At 41.4% G+C, this 22,902-nt stretch overlaps 1 protein-coding gene across 1 annotated transcript in view; it reads left to right on the top strand.

Moving 5' to 3' along the window:
• The window catches only part of nrxn3b (neurexin 3b), a 324,175-nt gene that overhangs the window by 270,199 nt on the left and 31,074 nt on the right, over positions 1-22,902 (top strand). Inside the window, exons 20-21 of the mRNA XM_032543642.1 lie at positions 8,868-9,039; positions 20,198-20,508. Of these exons, the coding sequence (XP_032399533.1) occupies positions 8,868-9,039; positions 20,198-20,508 (483 nt within the window). The remainder of the gene's footprint in view (positions 1-8,867; positions 9,040-20,197; positions 20,509-22,902) is intronic.

The raw sequence follows: 22,902 nt of genomic DNA, 5'->3' as shown, positions 1-22,902 counted from the left end.
CCCCCCCCCCCCCCCCCAATCCTCTTTCACTTCCCCCTCCAAAAACTTGACCTGACAGGGGCCGGCGAGAGAGAAGAAAACTGTCTACTGTACATGCCAGCCATTAGCATTTTAACACCTGTTTGCGGAGTCGTGGGTGTTAGCACTTCTAATTTTAACGCAGAGTGCAGAGACAACATTGGACAAACAATGGCTGTGACAAAATCTTTAAAAAAACAAAAAACAACTGAGTCTGTGTATGTGTTTCATGTGTGCACATTTGTGTGTTTACCGTCATCAGCCTGTCTGGGCCTGGAAGTGCGTGCCCAGAATAGTATGTTTACATAAACAGATGGATGAGAAGCAGCAACTCTCTCTTTTTCCATCTCTTTGTCTGCCTCTCTTTTTCCTCACTCAATTAGCTGTGGCCCAAGCTTTGGTCAGCGCTCAAAGACATGTTCATGGCTACCACACACAAGACAAGAGATCAACCCTGTCAGTCGTGTTTTATTAGAAAGAGTCTCTGTCTGCTTCCCCATCCTCCCAATTCGAATTAGCATCTCTTCCTCCAATAATTACAATCCATTTTGTTAATTGGGATAATGTGCAGCTATGTGAAATATCTACTGTTGAGGCTTTTTTTTTTTTCTTTTCTTCTCTGATTCCCTTTCTCCCAGTTTGGTTTTGCTTTGCATATTACCCCAGACATGGTAAGGGGAGCATGCAAAATACAGAGGGCAGCGTTTCAAACAAGCTGAAATCTTTTGTGTGTCGATTCAAATCATTTCACCCCGTGACTCTTTACCAAGCAGCTGCAGGCATCAATGCATTTGATTGTGACTGAAGGCATTCTCTGTGGAAAAACACGCGGAAAGGTCAAAGATAAAGTATCTCAGTTATTTTTTGTGTGGTACACGGTTGCTGTATGTCTGAACTTTATTTCCATTTATTTTTACATGAACACTTTAGTCTGTTTTGTTTCAGAAATAGCATGCATGCTGTGTGCAAATACAGACATTAGAAAGTTGATAATTTCAGAAATATTAGGGAGAGAGATGAATTGTGTCCCCACTTGATTTATTGTGCACTGGTTTCATTCTAGGGCTACCAAATAGAAAGTGCTCGAATTCAGCAGCACATTAAATTAAATATCTGCCGAACAGATTCTATTTGATCACCAAGCTGTTTCAATTTCATTAACCTAGTCCCTAATGGACTTTCACAGCATATTATTCCATCTAGCACAAATCCCATTCATTGGCTCTTTTTTTTCTAAATGAGCGCCCTGGTGCGCAGGGACCATGTGGCCCAACACAGTGCAGTGTGAGGTCACACAAAAAACTGCTTTTTCTTTAATGGACGCTGGTGCAGAGCGACAGTGAGTAAATTAAATCAAATCTGAATGCACACTGACTAAATGCAATCAAACTAATGATTTATTCCCAGCACCTTCTCCACAGCTGTTGCAAAACATCAGTCCAAGAATTGGAAAATTAGTGTGTGTGTTTGTGTGTTTGTGTGTGTGTGTGTGTGTGTGTGTGTGTGTGTGTGTGTGATGTTGTAAGAAGAGAGAAAGAGAGAGAGAGAGAGACACAGCAATGAGTCCCCTGCACACTGCGTTGAAATGGTATAAATGAAGTAGTGTAGCAGCAGGTCAGCCAGATGAAGATTCATGGCTGAAGTTTTCCCACGCTTCTGTGATTTAGTAAGCCTGTAATTATGCAGTATGCATTATAATTACTTCTGCTGTGTAGTATTTTGACCATAAAGATAGATGGTGCAACACTCACAGCGATGGAGCAACATTAGGCGCCTATAAATGGATTTGTTCTTTAGAAATTATGTTGGTTTTTTTCTGTTCACGGTCTATAATAACATGTTGGAACATGTAATTATATATTTTATGAAGGTCTAAAAAAGGTGAAATATGAATAGATGTTGGTTTTAGTGTTTTTCATCAGCTGTGCTATTATATTATCAAAACTAAAAAAGAAAATGAATAAATAGCTTGGATGTTTGGATTGATCAAATGCACAGTTCTTTCTTTTCTTTAGCAATGGACAAAGTTCACCACCCTGATGGAGTGACGGAAGAAGAACCTAAATTGGTCGATAGTTCTTGAATTGAGCTACAAATTCATTGGCACTAGAGGATGCAGCAGCCAAAGGTTGTTTCAGGGACTTTACTGAGACAATGCAGCCAAGACACATGCAGTAAAGTATAGTAGTGATGATTAGGATCAGTGCACTGTCAGTACTCTTAAGTTCCAAAGCCGGAAAGTGATAGTATAGAGCTGGAGAGGATTCTGCGGTAACATTGATAAATGTTTTCACCAGGCCGTCCGCCATTAGTGTCAGGGCAAGTTACAGCCACAGGCGCGGACAAACAGGAAATAGAGAAAGACTGGGTATAAATAATTGATAGGGCTGACCCTGCGCGATTCATATTCTGCGGCAGAGGATCAAAGAGCGAGGCTCAGAGTTTGACATTGAGCCCAGGCACCGGAGTCAAAGTCATTACCTTCCCCGGCAACGCTGCTGCTTGTATTTATATTTAAAATTCAATGACTCTTCCTCTTCAGTCTGGACTAACATTAGCTGGCAGTCCTGCGCATTAACCAACTGGCTAATGGACTCGCTAGTATTACCCTTGCTATTACAGTAGCACTACATAAAGCCAGGTGGAAGCCATTTTGTGCCTGTCCATTCGATGAAGCTGTTCCTGTTTCTCTCAGGTGTGAAATATAGCCTGGGTAAGACCTCTGGGTTCTTTTAGGTGTGATCAATATTTCAGAGGCACCAGGCCTCTGCGCTGTGTCCTCCCACATCGCTTCTCACAACAGCTCGGCAGCCGATTATGAATGTCTGAATGAACGTTTAAACCAATTAATGATTTATGGAGTTTCACAGTTTTCAGAGAAATGTTTATTTTAATAGTGCATTAAGACTGCCACTGTACAAAAGAAGCCACGAACCCTGCAGCGTCTGCTTCTAATATCAGAAAGTAAAAAACGGTGTCTGCAGTGTTTTATTTAGTCCCACTGTAGAGTATATCTTTCTAAGGTGAGTGCCTTTTAGTCTTTGTCTGTCAGAAGCCGTATGCATCACTGCCATGAGCAGCTGCATGTGTATCACAATGTGCTTCATTCATGACCATCATGAAGTTCTTTTTTAATAGGTTATCTCCCTTTCATAACTTCATATCCCTTACCTGCTTAATCATTTCATTTAAATTATACAATAAAACCATATGTTTACACACTTGCCACTTGTGACATCTAGCCTTGCAGGTAGTTTTGGTTTATTTGCCCAGGTTTTGAGATATTCATCTCTTAGATTCTGCTGCCACACCAATACAATGGAGGAAAATTTAATTTTGTGTTGTTCACAACGTTGAGTAATTACATTTAAAAGTCACAACCTCTCTTTTCAGCCATTGGCCTTGTTATTCTGCGTAACCAACAGAACTCTCTGTGCCAGGTTTTAAAAGAAAATACTTTCCATTAAAGATATAACCCCAATTAAAACCTCCTGACAGGGGGCTATGTTGATTATCCACAGTACCAGGGACATTGTTTTAAGTAAGACACCTTGTTATTCAAGGTTTTCATGTGCTTATTCAATGCTGTGAGCGCCACAGATTAAAGGAAAAGGCTGGTATCATAGTGGTCAGCAAATCTCAAGAAAAGACTAAAATCGTAATGCTTTAGTCCATCTTTCAATACTTTTCGACTTTTCACGTGTCAGTCACGGGGGGAACTGAGCAGCCCCGCCCGCTGCAGAGAGCTGACAGGATTGAAACAGCAGCTTTCACCAACTTTAGAATTAAAAATTGTTACAGCGTACATTGGTGTTAACATATATACAGGTTGGCAGGACTGCCTGAAATGTTGTTTCGCTGTACGTTTTGTTGGTAAATGTGAGATGTTCGAGTCACACACGTCTCGTTTTCATAACAGAAACAAGGAAATTAATTTGGCCCGTTCTCACTCCCGCTTGGTCAGATTGGTGGGATTTGTTAAAGTCATGCGAAACTTCGGTTATTTGTCAAATTTGCGGAAAGGTTGCGGTGATTGGTCAAAATTGCGAGTTGCACCAAATTCACGGGGATTGGTTGAATTTGCATGAATTGGCGCGATACTAGAGGGACTGTTCAGTGCAACAGTTCAGGACAATAACAGAGCTCTGTGGCACAGAGGAATCATGGGATTTGTTGACAATAACAAAAGTATAGAACATTGCCCGACTCCATTTACTGTACATCAAATTTGGATGTAGGCCGGAATCCCAGAGATGGATATCTCAAAACCTGGACAAATCAAAACAATCTGCATAGCAAGATGCTACTATATTTTTTCCATTTTGAGTGAAACAACCCTTTAACTTCTCAAAGACAAAGCATTTTCATGGCATTACTTTCCAACTGAGGCAGAGGTATGACTATCACAGGGTCTCTCTTCACATTTTTATTGTCCAAAGGTTGGATTCAACAATTCACAAATTGTTTTGTTGTTGTACATTTGCTTTGTATGACTGATGCATTTAATTTATTGTAGAAATAAGGATATTATTTTCCTGTAATTAGGGGCTTTCAATCTCGGCAATAGTGTTACACAATTTCAAGGCCGCATCAAATATGCCAGGCTCTTGTCCCGCCCTAGGGCCTGTCGAGTTGTCAGTACATTCTGTACATGGAGAAATGACTTGCACATAAAGTCTAGCACACACAAACCTCTCCTCAACAGCCTCTAACATCCTACTCTTTTGCAAATTCCTGCCTCTAGAGCCTGAGGAACAGACGGCTACAAATCACTGCGCCATATATGAGTTATCTCTGTCAATTACCGACGATAAATGACTTTGGCACTGTGAAGGCCAGGTGCATCAATCCATGGCGTCTTGCGTTGTCCTAGCTTCTCCACTCTATTGATTCTACTTCTACTGCTTCTATGATCCAGTTTTGATGGCCCCTGACCACAAAAGCCAACTTGAGCGCTGATGTCAGATGAAAGGGTGGATATGTAACCTGAACTCCCACCCTGGGACATGTTCACATTCTTGATATCAGATCTTCCCTCCCTCCCAACTGAGACTTAATATAGATCCACTGGAGTCATCTCGCTACAACTACTCTGTGTCAGTACCAGATTTCAATCAAGATTTGATTGCAATGCAATACCTTTTGTGGGGGCGGAAAACTCCCACTTTAATAACATTCTCTGACCTTAAAGTGCTTTCAATGCACATCTTCTTATAGAAGATACCGTATCTGGCATTCAACCACATTCATTTCTCCATCTCTTTCTCATTCTCCATACCTTTTTTGTCAGCTTTTTCTTTCTCCCCAACAGAGCTAAATGTGCTAATTCTACCCATCTCACCTCCACAAAATGGCTTTCAGATGTCTATATCTGTCTGGGGCCTGTGGCTTAGCAGAATGACCATTCAGCGAGCTGAGGATGGGGTCTATTGTGAGCAGCTTGTCCCCTGTACAGCAGCTGTCTGCTAAGGGCTGTCTGTGATGGCGGTCGGCAGGACCGTCCACCACTGCTTTGAGCGATTCTCTCTCTTTTCACTCTGCCCGGGGCGCTGCATGTGTTGGAGGCATTGATCGGCTCTGAATTGGATTGTGGCGAGCCTGATTACTGATGTCAGTGTGTGCCGGGTCACGTGGGACTGCTGGAGCTCCTCGTGCCAAGCCAGGGCCAGCTCGCAGCGGCGGAAGGGAGGCCAGTGTTGCTCGCTGGAATCACATGTATCAGTCTTAGTTACACTGAGCGTGAACACAACATGCCCACACAAACTGTACATTTAAGTGAGGCACAAACAAACTGCCAACATAATCTCATGCTATTCCTACAGCGGTAAAACAGCCGGCATTCGTGATTGGCATTCAATAAATAGTGTAGGAGCATGTTGGACTATACAAGGGCTTTAGTGCATCTTATCAATTACCACTTTCCCTATTGTAACGTTATATTCTGTTTGCTTTAAGAGTTTGTGAGAGCAGCTGATTGAAAGCTTGGACGCAGCTTTGTATGTTTTGCTACGTGACACTACTGAAGCTTCTGTTGCGCAAGGTTACACTCTTTGACTTTCTGTGTGTGTGTGTGTGTGTGTGTGTGTGTGTGTGTGTGTGTGTGTGTGTGTGTGTGTGTGTGTGTGTGTGTGTGTGTGTGTGTGTGTGTGTGTGTGTGTGTGTGTGTGTGTGTGTGTGTCTTTCGGTTTCTGTTTCCATTCAAGTGTGTGCGAGTTTGAAAGTGATTCTCCGCGCATCATTTGTTTACGCCTGGAATAGTGGCCATCATCTTTTCCACTAAGAGAACAATAGCCATTTTTCCCCTTTTGCTCAGGAGACAATGAAGTGCCTTTCCCGCCTCGCGAGCGACGGGCCAATAAAAAACGTAATTGGTTCTGTCAATCAAACATTGCTGCAGCGCAGGGGTGGGCTGGCAGGTGGGTGGCTGTGGCGGAGGCGGGAGGGTAGCCGGACAACAGGAGTAGTGCAGAAAGAAAAGAAAGGGAAGTGAGAGGGAGAGCTGTGCCATTTGCGAAATACTACGGCACACATTTCCCCCTCTGCACACTGCCTGCGGGCACTCAGCAACTGTAACAGAGGTGTACAATTGTTGTGTTTTGTTTCGTTGTTTTGTACCAGGGCCGGGGGGGGGGTGACGATCTGTCTTTGTTTGTAGGTATTAGTGGGTCGGTGATGTGGCTTTGATGCGACTACACAGGAGAGCTGGGGCTGCCAGAGCTGCGGAAGGTCACAGTGGATGTACTTGCGCTGATGTGTCTGTCTGTGCTCTGTACACACTCAGGCCGTCACACATAGGGTTTTTTTCATACCAGGGAAAAGGTCCAGTCATTAGTCAGGAGATCCAGCATGCTTTATTTTCACGGTACAAAACACAAAAACACTCAACATCACCTTGTCACATTAAATCATCAACGTATTTTTGGGGGTTCTTGTCTAGGTGCATGGATTATGTGAAGTTGCTGCTAGATAAGCAGCCAGCGTGCCCGTACACTTTTATCTTATGCATTTTGTTTGTTGCTCTGAGTTTTAATGACAACTACTTAAATTAAAAGCCCATTTACAGCCTGTCTGACAGAGACGTTAAGTGCACATTCAGATATTTGGCTTGTCTGGCTCCCACTCCGAGCCCTACCTCGGCTTTTAGGAGATGGCTTTGTCATGTCTTTAGTGACATTTTTTGGAGAGCGGTGCTCTGTCGTTCCTTGCATTATGGTCTCAAGCCCTGCATCTCTTTTCATGAATAGACAAAGGGTGTTTCAACTGTAAAAGTGAGGCATTGAATACAACGCGGGTCCTCAGACCACCTTGGCTGTTAAAAGTACTTCAGTCAAGGAAACTACAGTATGCAGAGTTACTGCTGGTTCCATGCACACACACACACACAGTCATTTTACTGCATACTTTGGACAACTTTCTACTTTCTTAAAAAGATAATATTTTCGGCTGGATGCATCGCACCTAAGGGGCCCTCCCCCTGCACAAAAACAGGATTCTTATTTAGAGAAATAAAAAGAGAGCTTTACGCTGTTGTCCAAGGTTTTCTAGTTACTCTAACGAGTAGAAACGTAGGAACAAACTCGATTTAAAAAGTTAATATTATTTTATTGTTTGTCTCATATGTGTTAGTTTTTTTCCTTTTTATGAATACAGTAAAAGAGTAAACTAATTCAGAAAAATGTGTTGCCGGAGAACAAACCTAATATGAGGTCATGCCTGCAATAAAATAACGCACAATAATTCAATTTATTATTGCAAACTGCAGCTTGCTCTAATAATCTGGTGGTAGAATGATAGTATATTCCTTGAGGTGGAGAATATTTAAGAATGTGAAAGCATGAGGGACTGTTAAGTATAGGTTGGCCCTATGAAGTGCACTTATGTGGTATTCAAAGCAGGTAGCATTTAAAAAAAAAAAAAAAAAATTAAAAAATGTAAGTGTTGTAGCAATCCTCCATTGCTTTAGTGTTGACAAACACTGTTAAATTCAGTTGGACATTAGCGAGGTCTAACAACAGTTAGCCATGCACAGCCAGTGTCTCAGCTGATCATTAAACTATATGTCTGCCCCCCTGTGCAATTCTTCTTAATTTTGGTTTTGTTATGAGAAACAGTCCCTTTACTCCAGGCTTCTAAAGTAGGTAATTACACTGAGAGATTCCCTTTGTGGGATTAAAACAAATGACACAGAAAACACAGCCCTTCCCCTTCGCCACTCACTCAAGCCCTGTCTCTGCTCTAAAACCTTTTGCTTGTAACGCCTACATGCCCATGAATACGCAAGCAGTCGCAATAAAACAGACTGGCAGCTCATGAAAATCAGTGGGGTCGAGGGGAAAGGAATCAGGAATTAATGGGGAGGGATCACGATTTATGGACACGGTAAAACTGGCTTAGCATTAAGAGCTAAACAAAACATGTGGTATTCATACAGTTTGTATGGACCGCGGCAGAAAAAAGGCATCTGTCCTGCCAGTTTTGTAGTGACGGGCTGCAGGGAGCATTACTCATCATTACAATCTCTGCTGGCAGCCTATTTTCATCACATTACAGTGGTATAATGAAGCATAGCGCTGGTGTCCTCAGGTTCTCTAAGTAGTTCACCATTAGCACCAGCCGAGGGCATTCATCCAAGAAGCTTTATTGAACTTTTTACAGTTAGTTTATTGTATAATTAATTTGTTACTGCACAACAATAGGTGGAATCTTGGCGCTGTGGCATTCAAGTAGAGCTCGCTGCATTTGATGCCAATTGCCAGTTCACTTACTGAATTTAAAGATTTGGATTCATTCAACACTGCAATCAGAGCACTAACATCTACTGTTCTTCTTCTCTTTGCGTCTTTATCCAGGAACAAGGCAAAGTGGGTGTGACTTTCAACATTGGGACAGTGGACATCAGTGTGAAAGAGATGACCACAGCAGTAAACGACGGCAAATACCATTTGGTCCGATTCACCAGGAACGGGGGTAACGCCACCTTGCAGGTGGACAACTGGCCAGTCAATGAACACTTTCCTACAGGTACTGCCCCTCTAATTCTTTTGTCTGATGAATTTCTGCGATAGAGTAAAATTAAAGCTTTAAAACCACTGGACACCAACTATTTGTTTAAGCAAAGGACACCACCGAGAATAAAATACAAGATCACTCTCCTGTTCTTCTGGGTAAAACATCTCAGAAGACTAAGAGGCATTTGGTAGCATTAGCTGACACACACTATGCTCTTTTGGCAAACCATGTGTCCAAACAACTTCTCTACTTTCATGCCCTCACACCTGACTACACAGGAGAGGAGCACATCGAGCTAGGATCTTTTGTCTCGCAAGAAGCATTAACTGTGCAACACCTGGCCGGTCCATTTCAGTGAAAGGGATTGAAGGCCACCAAGAGGCATTTGGTCAGCGGGCAAGCAAAGAGAGGATGGAGGCAGAAACTAAGGGTGGCCTGTTGGCCAGATAAAGCTGCTGCCGGCCTATATCTCTCATTCCCAGACCAGCAGAAGCAGCACAGCAGCAGAATACAAATAGGGTCATCAAACAGAGCCCACTCCATTCAGTCACTCCCTTCATTTGGAACAGAGATGTGCCGCTCAGCTAGCTAGGTGGGTGAGAGAGAGAGAGAGAGAGAAAATCCTCTCCTGCTTCTTCTTAACAGTCCATTAAATTGAGTTGGCTCTCATGGTCTTTGATATCTGTGTCTACATTGCCAGCCAGCTTAGGAGAGGCCACCTCTGTTTCCTTGTTCCCTATTAGCCACTCTTCAATTTCATTTCATCAGACCGAGAAGACGCACAGGGAAGCAACATGGGCACAAAGTGGCAGTTGAGGCGAAGAGAAGTTGGGATGACAAAAGATAATATGATACTTCATTGATCTCCGAGGTAAAATTGTGCCGTGGCAGCAAGACATAATTAGACAGAAACAGATGTAGAATAATGTTGAAAATTGAATAAAGTTATATTACCAGATGTGGAGCTAATGGGAACAGAAATGTGCCCAGAAATACAACTGTACATCACTAGCTAACAGTGTTGTAGTCAAGATCACATAAGCTGAGACCAAGTCATCCCCAAGACCAGAGTGTATCGAGACCAAGTCAAGACCAAGACTCCCGCATTCACTTTCTTGGAAGTGTGTGTTAAGGGGGCAGGTGAAGGGGGTTAACAGTAACAAACTTCAGATTAGAAATGAGTAATGTTATTGGTTGCATTTGAAGCAGGAAGTTTTACATCCAATCCAAATATAAAAAAGGTCAATTCACAGGCAGTTTAGTTATATTCCTGCAGTTGTGGTCTTGACCCGTCTTGAAATAAAATCCTGAGACAAAAAAATGCGGCCGATTCTGAGAGGAGAGACCTTCAAAAAGTGGTCTTATGACCAAGACCGATCTCGAGTACTACAGTACTACAACACTGCTAGCTAAGATAAGTTTTTTTTTTTCAAGCACACAAAAAAAGTGCAAAAACGCTGATGCTCCCTAATAGTAAGGAGCAAACAAATAGGAGTTGATCCCTTTCGCTTCTCAGCCCTATGTCTCAACAGCCCTACAGCATGCTGCTAGTTGCATGCCGTCACCGAGGACAGGGCAGCATCCTCTCCTGGCGTGACCTGGCACGCTGTTTTGGTTTGGTTCAATGCCAGCGCAGGTGATGTTAATCTCTTCTGTCTCTGGCTTTCTTTTGCCGTTGGCTGTCTTTCACTTTTTTTTTTTTTTTTGGACAAGATAAAGTTAGATGGGTTTCATAACTGCATTTCACCCACTCTAACACTGGAAAATACTAAGAAACTCCGTAACATGTGGGCACCCAACATGGTGCGTGACATTTACATCACTTTCACACATTCATTGTTGCACAGAGGTGTTTTTTTTTTGTCATGCTCCATTCCATCCCGGTTCTGTATTATGCAATAATTTGACTATTCTCCATCTTCACTGGCCAGTCATTTCAGATAACAGCTGAAGCTCTACCACATTCGTAATTAACTTAAAGTGTTCTCTGCATCAGCATTCAATGGTTGTTTTCACAACCTTTTATCAATATATTCGTCAATATCTATAATCCACAGCCAACATCCCTTCAGAAATCACCGCTTAATGTCTGTTGGCTTTGCGTCTCAGTTTAAGCGATGCACAGAAAGAGCTCTGGCTTTTTGAGTGTTGGATTCCTTCCAAGTGATTCCATTGAGTTTTGTTCCCTTTTCTGTCCTCCTGCCATTGTCTTGGAATGGAGTTGAGGTCGGGGGATCGAATGCGTGGTAATTTCTTTTTCTCTTCTGCACAGGTAATTTGCAGGACACTCAGTGATAGTAATTCAACGATGATTGATTTTTTTCTTTCACCCTACCTCCCTTGTAAAGGCATTGTCATCTCATGAGTAATTACATGTTAGTGTGCAGACTCGTCGACTTCTTTCTCACACTACTAATGCTTTACTTGAAGGCAGCAGGCCGCCCCGATGCTCTCAAGTCGTTCAATAAACAGTTACCGGATCTGGGCATGCCCTCATTCCCTGGACGGAAAGGGTGAGAACACAGGTGTTGGTGGATAGCTTGTCATTTAAAGCTGCTTGCAAAATAGCTGGGGCGTGTAAATTGGACTTCTCAACAGCAATGTTTGCAAAGTTTGGCCAACAAAGTAAAGAGCCGTTAGGATCTGCTGTAAATGGCAACAGGAGGTTTTTACCAAGCCTGATGCGCTACATGTTTTTTTTTTTTTACACCGAACCATCTGAGAAGCTTTTATTAGAAACTTTCAAAAATAATCGCTGACAGATAATTGGACAAACCATCTTTCTATCACGGCAACCACTGTTGTTTTGAACGAACAGTTGTGGTCGTCACATGCGCGTTACTTGAAGCCTGACCAGATGGATTTTGGTGTGATATGTGATCCTGTAAATCTCGGGTAATGGGAAGAATCCAGCCGCCGTGCAACATCATTTTACATCTCGACCTGCTTTCAATTATTCAAGAAGGAATGATGGGTTAGATTTATACGCATTTTCTATTTTTTAGTAATATCTTCTTCATTTTTAACTTAATTATACTTGAAGCCGTTTTGGGCACAACCTAAGGCAAATGAATCTAAAATAAATGTGAGCATCAACTAAATACTTTTCTTATGTCTTATAATTGTAGTTGGTCCCCACTGGACCCGTCTTTAGTAAGTCGTGTCTTCAAGCTTTTTGAGTGCTATTTGCTAGTTGTTATTTGTTATTGTCTGTTTTCCAAAGTTTTTGACACAGATATGGTAATAATAATGCTCCAAAATGATGTTAAAGTTCTATTTTCTTGAGGTAGAACCCCTAAATCCTATAGGGAAAACACTGACTTAGGCCTTATTTTTGTAGTATTGTCCATCATTCCTGACAGTTATTATAACAATATACTCACTAAGTTAGTAAATGACATCTGGGAATGTGGCAACATCGCTAATGAGACAACCAGCTAGGTTTGAAACAAAACTCCAGGTTAGCTATAAAGATTTGGGAAAGAAAAGAAAATGATAGACAGACCATTAAAACATCCATCAGTTTTCGGAACAACAGTAATTGTGTGCACAGTTCCCTTGTGCAATCAGAGATAATTACAACATTAGTATCATAACATTTTACCTTCAAATGATGTGGTTTAGATAATACAGCTAAAACTCTGTCTGTCTTTGTCTATTGTATTACAGTTTCCAATTTAACAATTTTTAAATAAATACAATGCAAAAAAAGGAAAACTAAACCAAATGGAACAAAAACAATTGAGATAACATAACTAAGTCATCAGTCAAGATGATATCACAAGCATTCATCTCAGGAGCAAAGGTTGTGTTTTTTGTAAACTAATATTTCCAGCGGGCCCATCAATACAGTAATCATCACAAACAATTTTACAAGATAAGAATAGTGAATTTGCATGCTGGGACAATTGAGGAATAAGACTTCATATCAAATGTACTCATCATCCCCATTCTTCTGTACAACAATATAACCGCACTGATCCCATATGGCAGCTGTTCCATCAGGATTCTACAGCTTATGTGAGTTCAGTGTGTGTTTGCGTGTGGGTGTTGTGTCCTGAAATTCCTTTTCTATCTGCGTTTCTCATCCTCTTTCCATTCGGTGTTCATCAGCGCCACGCATCTCTCCTACAGTCGTGTGTGTCGTTTGTGACAGCCCACATTACTGCAGGGGCTTGTCCTTGTTTAGTTAAAGGGTTCCAGTTCCCTTATATAACACTCCAAATCCTTGTACTGATTTTGGATTACATGATCTTTATGCGTAAGTTTGAATCCTTGAATCAAATAATTACTAGACCGAGCCAGGCGGAAATTGTGCATCACACTTTGCCGGAGCTGGCTCTGATTCAGGCGTTGTCTCAGATGAATGACCATTGGCCTAACTACACTGCTTGGGCCTCGGGCAATGTGTGTGCTTGCGCGTGTGTGTGTGTGTGTGTTTGTGTGTGTGTGCGCGTGTGCTTCCGTGCATGCTCCATTATTTGTGGTGGGCGCAAAAGGGTTGGTCATAACCAGAATCAGACACACATGCACTCAAACCAACAAAGACCCTTATCCATGTGCTGAAGCACACAATGTTACAACTCCTACAACCTGAAACAGCCACATTGAGTAGCACCGTTTCAAGATATCTGCCAATCTTTGTCTTGAAATTCAGACAAAACAATTCCTCGGGAACGAGCTAAATCCCCACGCCTTCCCGGGGCCAAACATGATTAGCCCTATCTGAGACACAATCTCTGTCGCTCTCAGAACTCAGACTAAGCTGAGTATGGAAGCCGCTACTCTAATTCATCCTTTCAACACCATAAATTTCAGAGCAACCTGATAAATGATGAATTTACTCCCTGGCTTTGTCTGACGTCTGAGAGAGAATGGAAGGAGGATAGAGGGAAAGCAAGCAGGAGAGAAACAGAGGGCCGTGGGTGAATAGAGGAGAAATGCAGCCGCGGAGGGAATACAGCGGCATTTAATGGAGTAGATGACTGGAATAAGTTGACAGAAGGGAGAAAGAGCTGACGTATAGACAGATAGATGGGTAGAGAAGAAGAGAAAGGGAATAAAGAGTGAGTGAAAAGTAGATAAATTATACCAGGATTGTGGCTGTAGCTGAAGAGGTCTGATTCAGCCGAGAAGAGCGAGGATGGCTGATTGCATTGCGGAGAGACGGAGAGAAATAGAATGAGGATAGCTGGATGGATGGTGGGCTGAAGAGAAAGAGAAAATAGACAGAGACTTGGGGAGACGAATGAATAGCCAGAGAGACAGATGAAAGTCATGTGTAGATTGGAAGGGAGGTGGGTGTAGGATATTCATAACCAGGGGGCTGCAACAGCTAGCTATGGAGTTGAGCAGTGGAATGATGATTTTTGGACAGTGCTGCACTATATCAAATGTACTCATCATCCCCAAATAGAGAGAATGCCAGGAGCCTGTCGCAGTAGCCATTTTCACAGTTTTGATGCGCTCTCAGCACTGGCCCTGTGATGGAACCCCAGCGAGATTAGTCTGGCAAGCAAACTGAATAGAAGGTAGCGGCCGACCGGCAGATGACTGTCACCGTGCCAGTGTTTGTGTTGACTGAATTGCTGCCATCGAAAGGGTAACATTTAGACATGGTTTTGGCTGGGAGAAAAAAATGGTGAGCCATGCATTAATGGTAAAACAGACATGCACAAACTGGATATAAACGCAGAGACGGCAACAAATTGCATTCAGCCACTCAGCTGAGTGCGTGCGATGAAACATGAAATATATATATTTGGGCTAAACAATTTTGGGGGGAAAAATCTAATTACGATTTTTCTGACAGATACTGAGATTAAGATTATATTTGCAATTTTTATTTAAAGTGTAGCTGAAGTTCAATATTCACTGTGTAAAAGATAAAACATGTCATGAGCATTATAACATGAGACACCATCTAAACTGCTCCATATTCCTATGCAAGGATGAGAACCATATGAATTGCCAGCAATGCGTGTTTTTCTTTTAATAAGCACAGAACATTAAACAGTCAAACACAGAAAATGTATCACAGAAGATAAAGTTATGATAATAAAAAGAATTCCAATAAAAATATACCAGTTCTTTCCTGTAAACTGAAACAGATTTACCTCAGTTCAATAGCTGCATCTACATGTTGCACCTTCTACCATCATGTTACATACAGTAATACCAAATAGATGACAAATCTAGGACATAGAAAGGACATTTATGTTGACAATCTATGATATTCAACATTATTCCAGCATTTATCGTATGAAAAAACAGAAAATATAATAACAAAAAAAGGAATAAAATATGTTAAACCAAACATTCAACAAAATATTGCACTTTTGATTAACCGTGGTCTTCGCAATTACCTAATCACATTCTCAGCCCTATATATATATATATATATATATATATATATATATATATATATATATATATATATATCTCAAATGTTTGCCAGCCCATCTACATTTACACGTAAAACATTAAATATTCATGACTTAACAAAATGTTTTAATTCTAATACTCAGCTAGTCTGCTTCATTAAGACTGTGTATATGGAGTGTTCGCTTTAAGAAAAGAGAAATCGGGTTGTCTGTGCCTGAGATTCACAACAAAACCATTAGAGAAAACAACTAAACAAAGTTTACATATAAAACACTCGTGCTTTTATTGGCAAGGGCATCCATTCTGGAGTCACCTTTAGAAATTGAATATCACATTGACAAACTAGAGAGATTTTTCTCATTAGGTGGACAATTAGCTTGTGGTGTATTCATTACGGGGGGACTGTCACCTCATTAATCACCCAGAACAATGTAAGAGCTATACCTGAGAGCGTGCCACTAGCAATGCAGGGCCAGCTTATACCCAATGCTCTCGGTTTCAGGCGCGACTTCCCTCCAGCTGAGTCAATATGAGTGGCGGTTTGTAGATGCTGCATATCTTTCCTCCCCTGGTATTCCTGCCCCCCAATCCATCCCTCCACCTCCCCCTAAACTCCTCACCTTTCCGTCTGTCCACCGGTTTCACATGTAGCCACCGTGCCTCCCTCTGTGGCCCTTGCCCAGAGGAGATTTTATTTGGCTACCACCTGACACCCGCTCGAGATCAAAGGAACGGGAAGGGAGCCCTGCTAGTAGCTGATTAACCTGCTGGAACGCTGCAGACACAGTCCTTTAGCTCCTTAAGCTCCCTTGCAGCCACATCCCCAGCCACACTCCTTCTAGCTGGCTTTAAACTGAACACTTGACTTTTTTTTCTGAAAGGTAGAGAGGAACGATAAAATATACATAAGGAAGAGGAAAGAGTTTAGTTTACATAACAACTTTGCAGCATACGTGTCTTAATAAATAACACGTCCTCCAAACCATACGACGATATAGGTTGTAAGGTCTCTATTCATCAAATACACAAAGCACAATGTAGGACTGAGCTTAGGATCGAACCACCAATCTTGTGGTTGAGAGACAAACACTCTACCCCCCTGGCACAAGTCACCACATCAGACAGCCAGAGAACATAACGGTCCTGGTTTTTATTACGTTGGTGACGTTGAAAGAGGATTTCAGTTTGGTTGTGTTTAGGCACCAGAACAACCTAGTTATGTCCAGACAAAGGTCTTGGTTTGGGTTCACATCAGTACGTTTAAATACATCACTTCCGTTTGTTCCAGAAAGTTCAAAACTTTATTTTCAAAGGGGATACATTCCCCAGCGGCCTGGGTGAAAGTCCACCCCAAAGGGCCTCCTTACACATAATTAAGTGCTCTTTGTCACTTTACTTCATGCTTTGCATCCGTCATGATTACTACAACCAGTAGAGGGCACGTCCGCCATAAATATGAGTTGTTATAACTGCTTGAACAAACAACTTATGTGAGTGTTTTTTGGGGAGGACAGTTGCTTTTTTTAAAGTTTAATGTAACTGTTGTGTGCTCACACCTTTTGTAGAATTGTAATCACCAGGTGAAAACAATTCGAAAAATCAGGTATGCATCGAATAACAAGAAAAACCAGGAAAGAACATGAAGATGCTTTTAAATATTTATGAATAGAAGGACAAGCAAGATACAGTATCATAGCCAGAAATGGCCAAACTCTTGATTTGTGTGTGTGTGTGTGTGTGTGTGTGTGTGTGTGTGTGTGTGTGTGTGTGTGTGTGTGTTGTGTGTGTGGGTGAGAGAGAAGAGAGAAGAGAGATGTAGATAAATCACCTGAGAGAATTCTGGCTGCTAGAAAGACACATTCCAGAAGGCCTTGCCCTTTCACTTGTGTATAAATGACGCCGTACCGTGCCTTTTTCCCCTCCAAATATCTTCCCACCTGGGTACTGAGTGACATCATGGTGTCATTCATAATTCTATATAGGCATTACAGTCTTTTTTCCTACCTCAGACTATTTGAAGACAGAGCTGAACGTCAATTCTCAGTGTTGCAAACTCGTGGCTCCTTTCAGAGAGAATGTCTCTGTGATTGTCAGACAAAATATGACCTCCTGGCACATACACGACAGGGAAATTGTATCAGTCCAGAAATAATCTATGTACACATTCAGCATGCCTTGTAAATAGGCGGCCTATTATCCTTAATTCCCGTATACCTGGACGCATGTCTCATGGTCTCAGAAGAGGAGAATGGCAGCCAGGGTGCAAAGCTTTTTTTTTTTTTTTTTTTTTTTAACCCCAAAAGGCCTCCCACCATGTCAGTAATGATCTCATTTGTATGCATTGTCCTCAAATCTGTGTCGCGGTGGGACATCTCTCCCAATAGGTCTGCAGCAGTACCTTAAATTACCACTTCCTCCCCTTCCCCTGCAACCCTGCTACCGCTCCTTCCTTCCAAATAAGCTACTAAACTAAATCATTTCTCGGCCCTTGAAATGTAAAAGCAGCTGGTGTCCAGTGGGAGAATTAGTGCACATTAATTACCCCTAATTGGCAACAGAAAAAGGCACTTAATGCACGTCTACCTTTTTAACCACTTGATATGCCTCTTTTTATTATGTAATATGATGTATGTTTTATAGGACCTGTTATGTAATGTATGTCCTGTGTTTTTTTAACCTTTTCTTGCAGGTTGTTTATGCAGTTTATCTTTTCCATGACTGCAATGGATATGCTTTTAATCAATGGATATGTTGTTAAATATTGGTGTGGAGTGTGCTGTATAAATATCACTTTTAAACATTTAAACTAAAGCTACTTGAAAAAGAAACAAATCATCATAAAGCTATTATAAATATTTCTAAACAAAGATAAAACTCATCATAAACCACTGTATAAATGTGTGATGTGTCTGTTGCTGTTGCCGACTGTTTCAAGCTGTTTGTTAAACTTTCAAACTTTAAAGGCAACAGCGACATTGAGCGCTATCAAATGGCAAATAAGAAAATCCCGTTCAAATATACCCGGCCAGTAGAAGATTGGCTTCAGGAGAAAGGTAAATCTTTATCGAACTTCTAGAATGTTTCTTTACTGTCATTTCATCGGCTTGTTCCCTTTCAACCACTGAGAATGAATAACCACCCCTTAAACCCTTTAAAAAACAAGTAAAACAGAGCGTTCTTTCCTTTTTGTTTTTTGTTTTCATTTCTTTGCCCTTTTTGTCATTGTCATCTGTTTCAATTTTGTTGAATCATGGTGTCCAGTTAAAGGGACTGGGAAGAGCTTTTATAAACAGTGCAACAATAAGATGTTAAGTGTCAAGTACTGTACTCCTAATCTTTTGTCCAAAATGGACCAAGATGCCATCATCTATGCGGCAACAGTAGGCCCATTGTTTTGAGATGGGAATTAGCTTCTTTGGCTCAAATCTTCTGCAGTGTTTGAGAACAAACTAATCAACGGGCATATCGCCCTCAAAAGTTCCCAAACAGCAGGTGCTTAAACCTGCTGTAATTTATCTGATTGTAGTTATACACATCACACAAGATAAAATCCTCATATGTTTGGTGATGGAGAGCTAATTGGAGCTTTATTTTGACGGAAAAGCGTCAGTGAGTCTGCCGAGGTGCACAGCCCCCGCTATCTCCCCCCACCTCCCCCGAGATGATGAAATCTGCACCTCGTTTAGGTTTCTAACATTGGCGGGAATTAAAAAGTCTGCTCCCCGTCTTCTTTTTGTTTGGAGCGTATTCAATTTTCTTACCCAACATAATATCATTATAAACTGCATTTAAAGTTCATTGCACATAAACATCTTAACCTGATTATAAAGTCCCTTTAACAACCGCTAAAACACAAACAGGTATGAAAAATCCCATTACTGCTGCATGCATGACTCCACACGTGCTATTTCATTTTTCGCTTCTGTGACATGAACGTCCTCTCCCTGTCATCATTCCCATGCCCAGTGTAATATGTATTATAATTGTGCAAGTGCCGCAATATAACAAGGGTGCGGTGCTCTCTGTATGTAAATTATAAAAATGAGATTTTTAATTATGATTCCTGTACTGCAAACTTTTGGTGTATTTTTTATACTATAATTAATGCATGAGCTGTGTGTTTTGACAATGATATTTAGGCTTCTCCTGATGAAATTCACCATGACGTGTCCTGAGTGTGTATTGCTCATACTTTATCATAATATGCCAAACCCTTTATACATATTTATTAATCATTTTACTGCACGAGTCCACTGTTTTGTTCAGAGAATATTAAGAGTGTCTGTGGAACTTACAGCTCATTTTTCCAATGTTTTTTTTTTCTTTTTTTCACACCTGCATGTGTTTGCTTCCGTATGATAAAGCAGTGTCTGTTGTTTTTAGGCAGTCTCTTTCAGGGTGCTCTTTCTAGTGTGTCAAAGGGAAAAAGCCTTCCCACTGTAGATAACACTGTGAATAGCTGCAGTCTTTAAAAAAATGAACAGAAAGTTGGGGTTGTTAAAAACTGATATTGTAGTTACTTTGTTTTAGTGTGAAAACAGGTTGCATTACCATTACACTTTAAACCATTTTACCTCCACCCACACTCATTTCATCAAGCAGTAAATCAACAGTGTTATCAGACATGTTTAGTCTCTGTTTTTCGTTAATGCATTTATCTCGCAGTGGAAGTCTAGTTCCCGTTAAAAGCAAAATTAGAGCTTTTCAGGACAGCTTTATGTGTTTGTTGGCTCAGCTTTCTCTATTATGAAATATTCACACATCCTTCCCTCCCCCACTGCACCAGGCCGGCAGCTGACAATCTTTAACACCCAGGCCACTATTTCCATCGGTGGAAATGACCGGAAGCGGCCCTACCAGGGCCAGCTCTCTGGCCTATACTACAACGGCCTCAAAGTCCTCAACATGGCCGCCGAGGGCCATGTCAACATCAAGGTGAACGGCAGCGTGCGGCTGGTTGGCGACGTGCCGGTCAACAGAGGCGCAGCACGCACCACCACCTCGGTGCCACCAGAGATGTCCACCACCTTTATCGAGACCACCACCACGCTCTCCACAACAACCACACGCAAACAGCGCTCACCGCCCACTATTCAGGTAAGGCGGAGAGACGCCGGTACTGAATGTGTGTGTGTGTGTTTTGTTGTGTGTGTTGTGTGTGTGTGTGTGTGTGTGTGTGTGTGTGTGTGTGGTGTTGTGTGTGTGTGTGTGTGTGTGTTCCAATTCAAAGGTGGACGTCGGGTATTGATCTCTGACTCTGTGTTTCAATGCTTGAAAAAAACATTGGAACAAATATGGATACCATTGAGATGTTACAGAACACATGCTAATTGAGCTAATGCTAACGCTTTGTGTGTAATCCATATAGAAACAACACAACAATGATTCAAAACTTAAAGCGCCCATATTGTGCTCATTTTCAGTTTCATAATTGTATTTTGAGGTCGTATCAGAATAGGTTTACATGGTTTCAGTTTCAAAAAACACCATATTTTTGTTGTACCGCACATTGCTGCAGATTGTCTTTTCACTCTGTGTGTTTAGGTCTCTGTTTTAGCTACAGAGTGTGACATTTCACTTCTGTACTATCTTTGTTGGGAGTCGCACAAGGGTACACTTGTGGAATACTTGCAGAGCAGGGACATGTAAGTTGTTCTTTTGTAGATTATGGTGAACTAGTGTGTGTTGTAGCAGTGTTTTGCCATTAAGAATGAGCTAGCATGCTGGCGCTACCATGCTAGTGTTAGCCCCCGCTTCTTGGCCAGTTGCGTGGAAAGCCGTGGAAATTTTGAACAGCTCACCCGGAAACTGAAGGCAGGACACTTTCAGAAATCCGCATCTCACTCAAAACAGCATGGATAGTTTTTTTTTCCCAAGTTTGTATGCATGTGGAAGCACCAGAGAAACAAAATAACACCCTAAATCCCAGAAAAAGTGATTTCTTTCATAATGTGGGCACTTTAAAGGAATAGTTCAACAGTTTGGGGAAAAAAACTACTTACTTGTCCAGAGTTAGATGCAGGGACGGAGCTAGAAAGGGTCAAGGTTGTTTTTTTTAAATATGGCAGTCTGAGCCTATAATAGAAAATGTGTATTGTAATTGTTTAGGGTACAATTTGTTTAAAATGAAAATAAGTGAAATTAATAATAAAAGTAATTTTTTATTTACCACAATTACATTGCATTGTTCTAGCCTATCCAATATTTCCTACATTCCTATTTCCTACAGTCTGACTCTGTCTAAAAACACAGAAAACAGAGAGCTAGTTGACCGTGAGGAGATATTCACAGATTTTGACAAAAAGTGTATTGGATCACTTACTCTACCTTTAACAGAGTACAGTATATCTCATCTGTTTACATAAAACTAAGTCTAAAAACTACAATTTGACATATTAAAGAGAATAGTGCCAGACTATTTCTAATCTCACTATCCCAGTCAACAGTGACCTGTGAAAACAAAGTGAATTGTATTTTTAATCTAAGTGATGGTATGGATTGAACAAACAAGATGTAACGTGTCAATTAGTGAGCTTTAAAGGTGCTGGTAGGCGCGGCTAAGCTAACTAGGTTTCCCCATGTTTTAAAGGTAAGCTAAACTAACCGGCTGCTTGCTCCACCTTTAGACTGTATTTACCATACAGATGTGAGAGTGGAATCCGTCCTTTTATCTAACTCTTAATAAGAAAGCTAATAGAATTTCCCAAAATGTCAAACGACTACCTTAAACCCATTGTTTACCATTCAGAGTGTAGTGTAAAGTGATTTTCCCATATATAGATACCCACTTTCTAGGTGACTTGAGTTTTGTAAAGTCAAGAGTTTTGTTCCCTTGATAATCAGATTTAAAAATGTGACAATGTGAAATGTCAAACAAAAAGTCCTCATGTCCCTCCTCGACTATTTTATGTGTTTTTGTGACACCGTATTGGGTACTGTATTTCTCACTCTATCGAGGATTGAAGTGTTACTGTTCACTGATAAGTGCAAAGCCGGCCTTACCGCTGCTCCCTTTCTCTACATGTCTCTCTTTTTTTATCTGTCTCTCTCTCTTTCTGTCTCTGTCCGTCTTCATCTGTCATTCACCCCGTCCAGCATAACCGAGGCTTTTCTCCAATACGTTCCGAGTTCAAGCCAATGAATGTCACGGCCGTGCCAAGAAAGTAATCACGCCGAGCAGTCCTTTGACACCCAGAGGACAAATTGAACCATTCGTTGTTCATATTAAAGCAATAACTCTCCCTCAGGAGGTGAGACAGGGTTGTGAGAGAGGTTGGCTGGTTGTTGGACGACAGACAGACAGGGACTATTGTTATCAGCCTCTTCACCTCAACAACAGATTGCCTGACATACAGTGATGATGGCCCCTCATGTCAGTGCTGACACTTGTATGTCTTTATCTGTGCAAGCGTGGAGGAGGGCAGAACCAGAGCTGTTCAAAATCCACTATTTGGAAAGAACTAACGAAGAGAGACCCAGTGTCCAGTAGAG

Source organism: Etheostoma spectabile, chromosome 18, assembly GCF_008692095.1.
Source record: "Etheostoma spectabile isolate EspeVRDwgs_2016 chromosome 18, UIUC_Espe_1.0, whole genome shotgun sequence".
NCBI classification, from domain to species: domain Eukaryota; kingdom Metazoa; phylum Chordata; class Actinopteri; order Perciformes; family Percidae; genus Etheostoma; species Etheostoma spectabile.
Note: the sequence above shows the minus strand (reverse complement) of the source record. Positions and strands in the feature narration are given on the sequence as shown.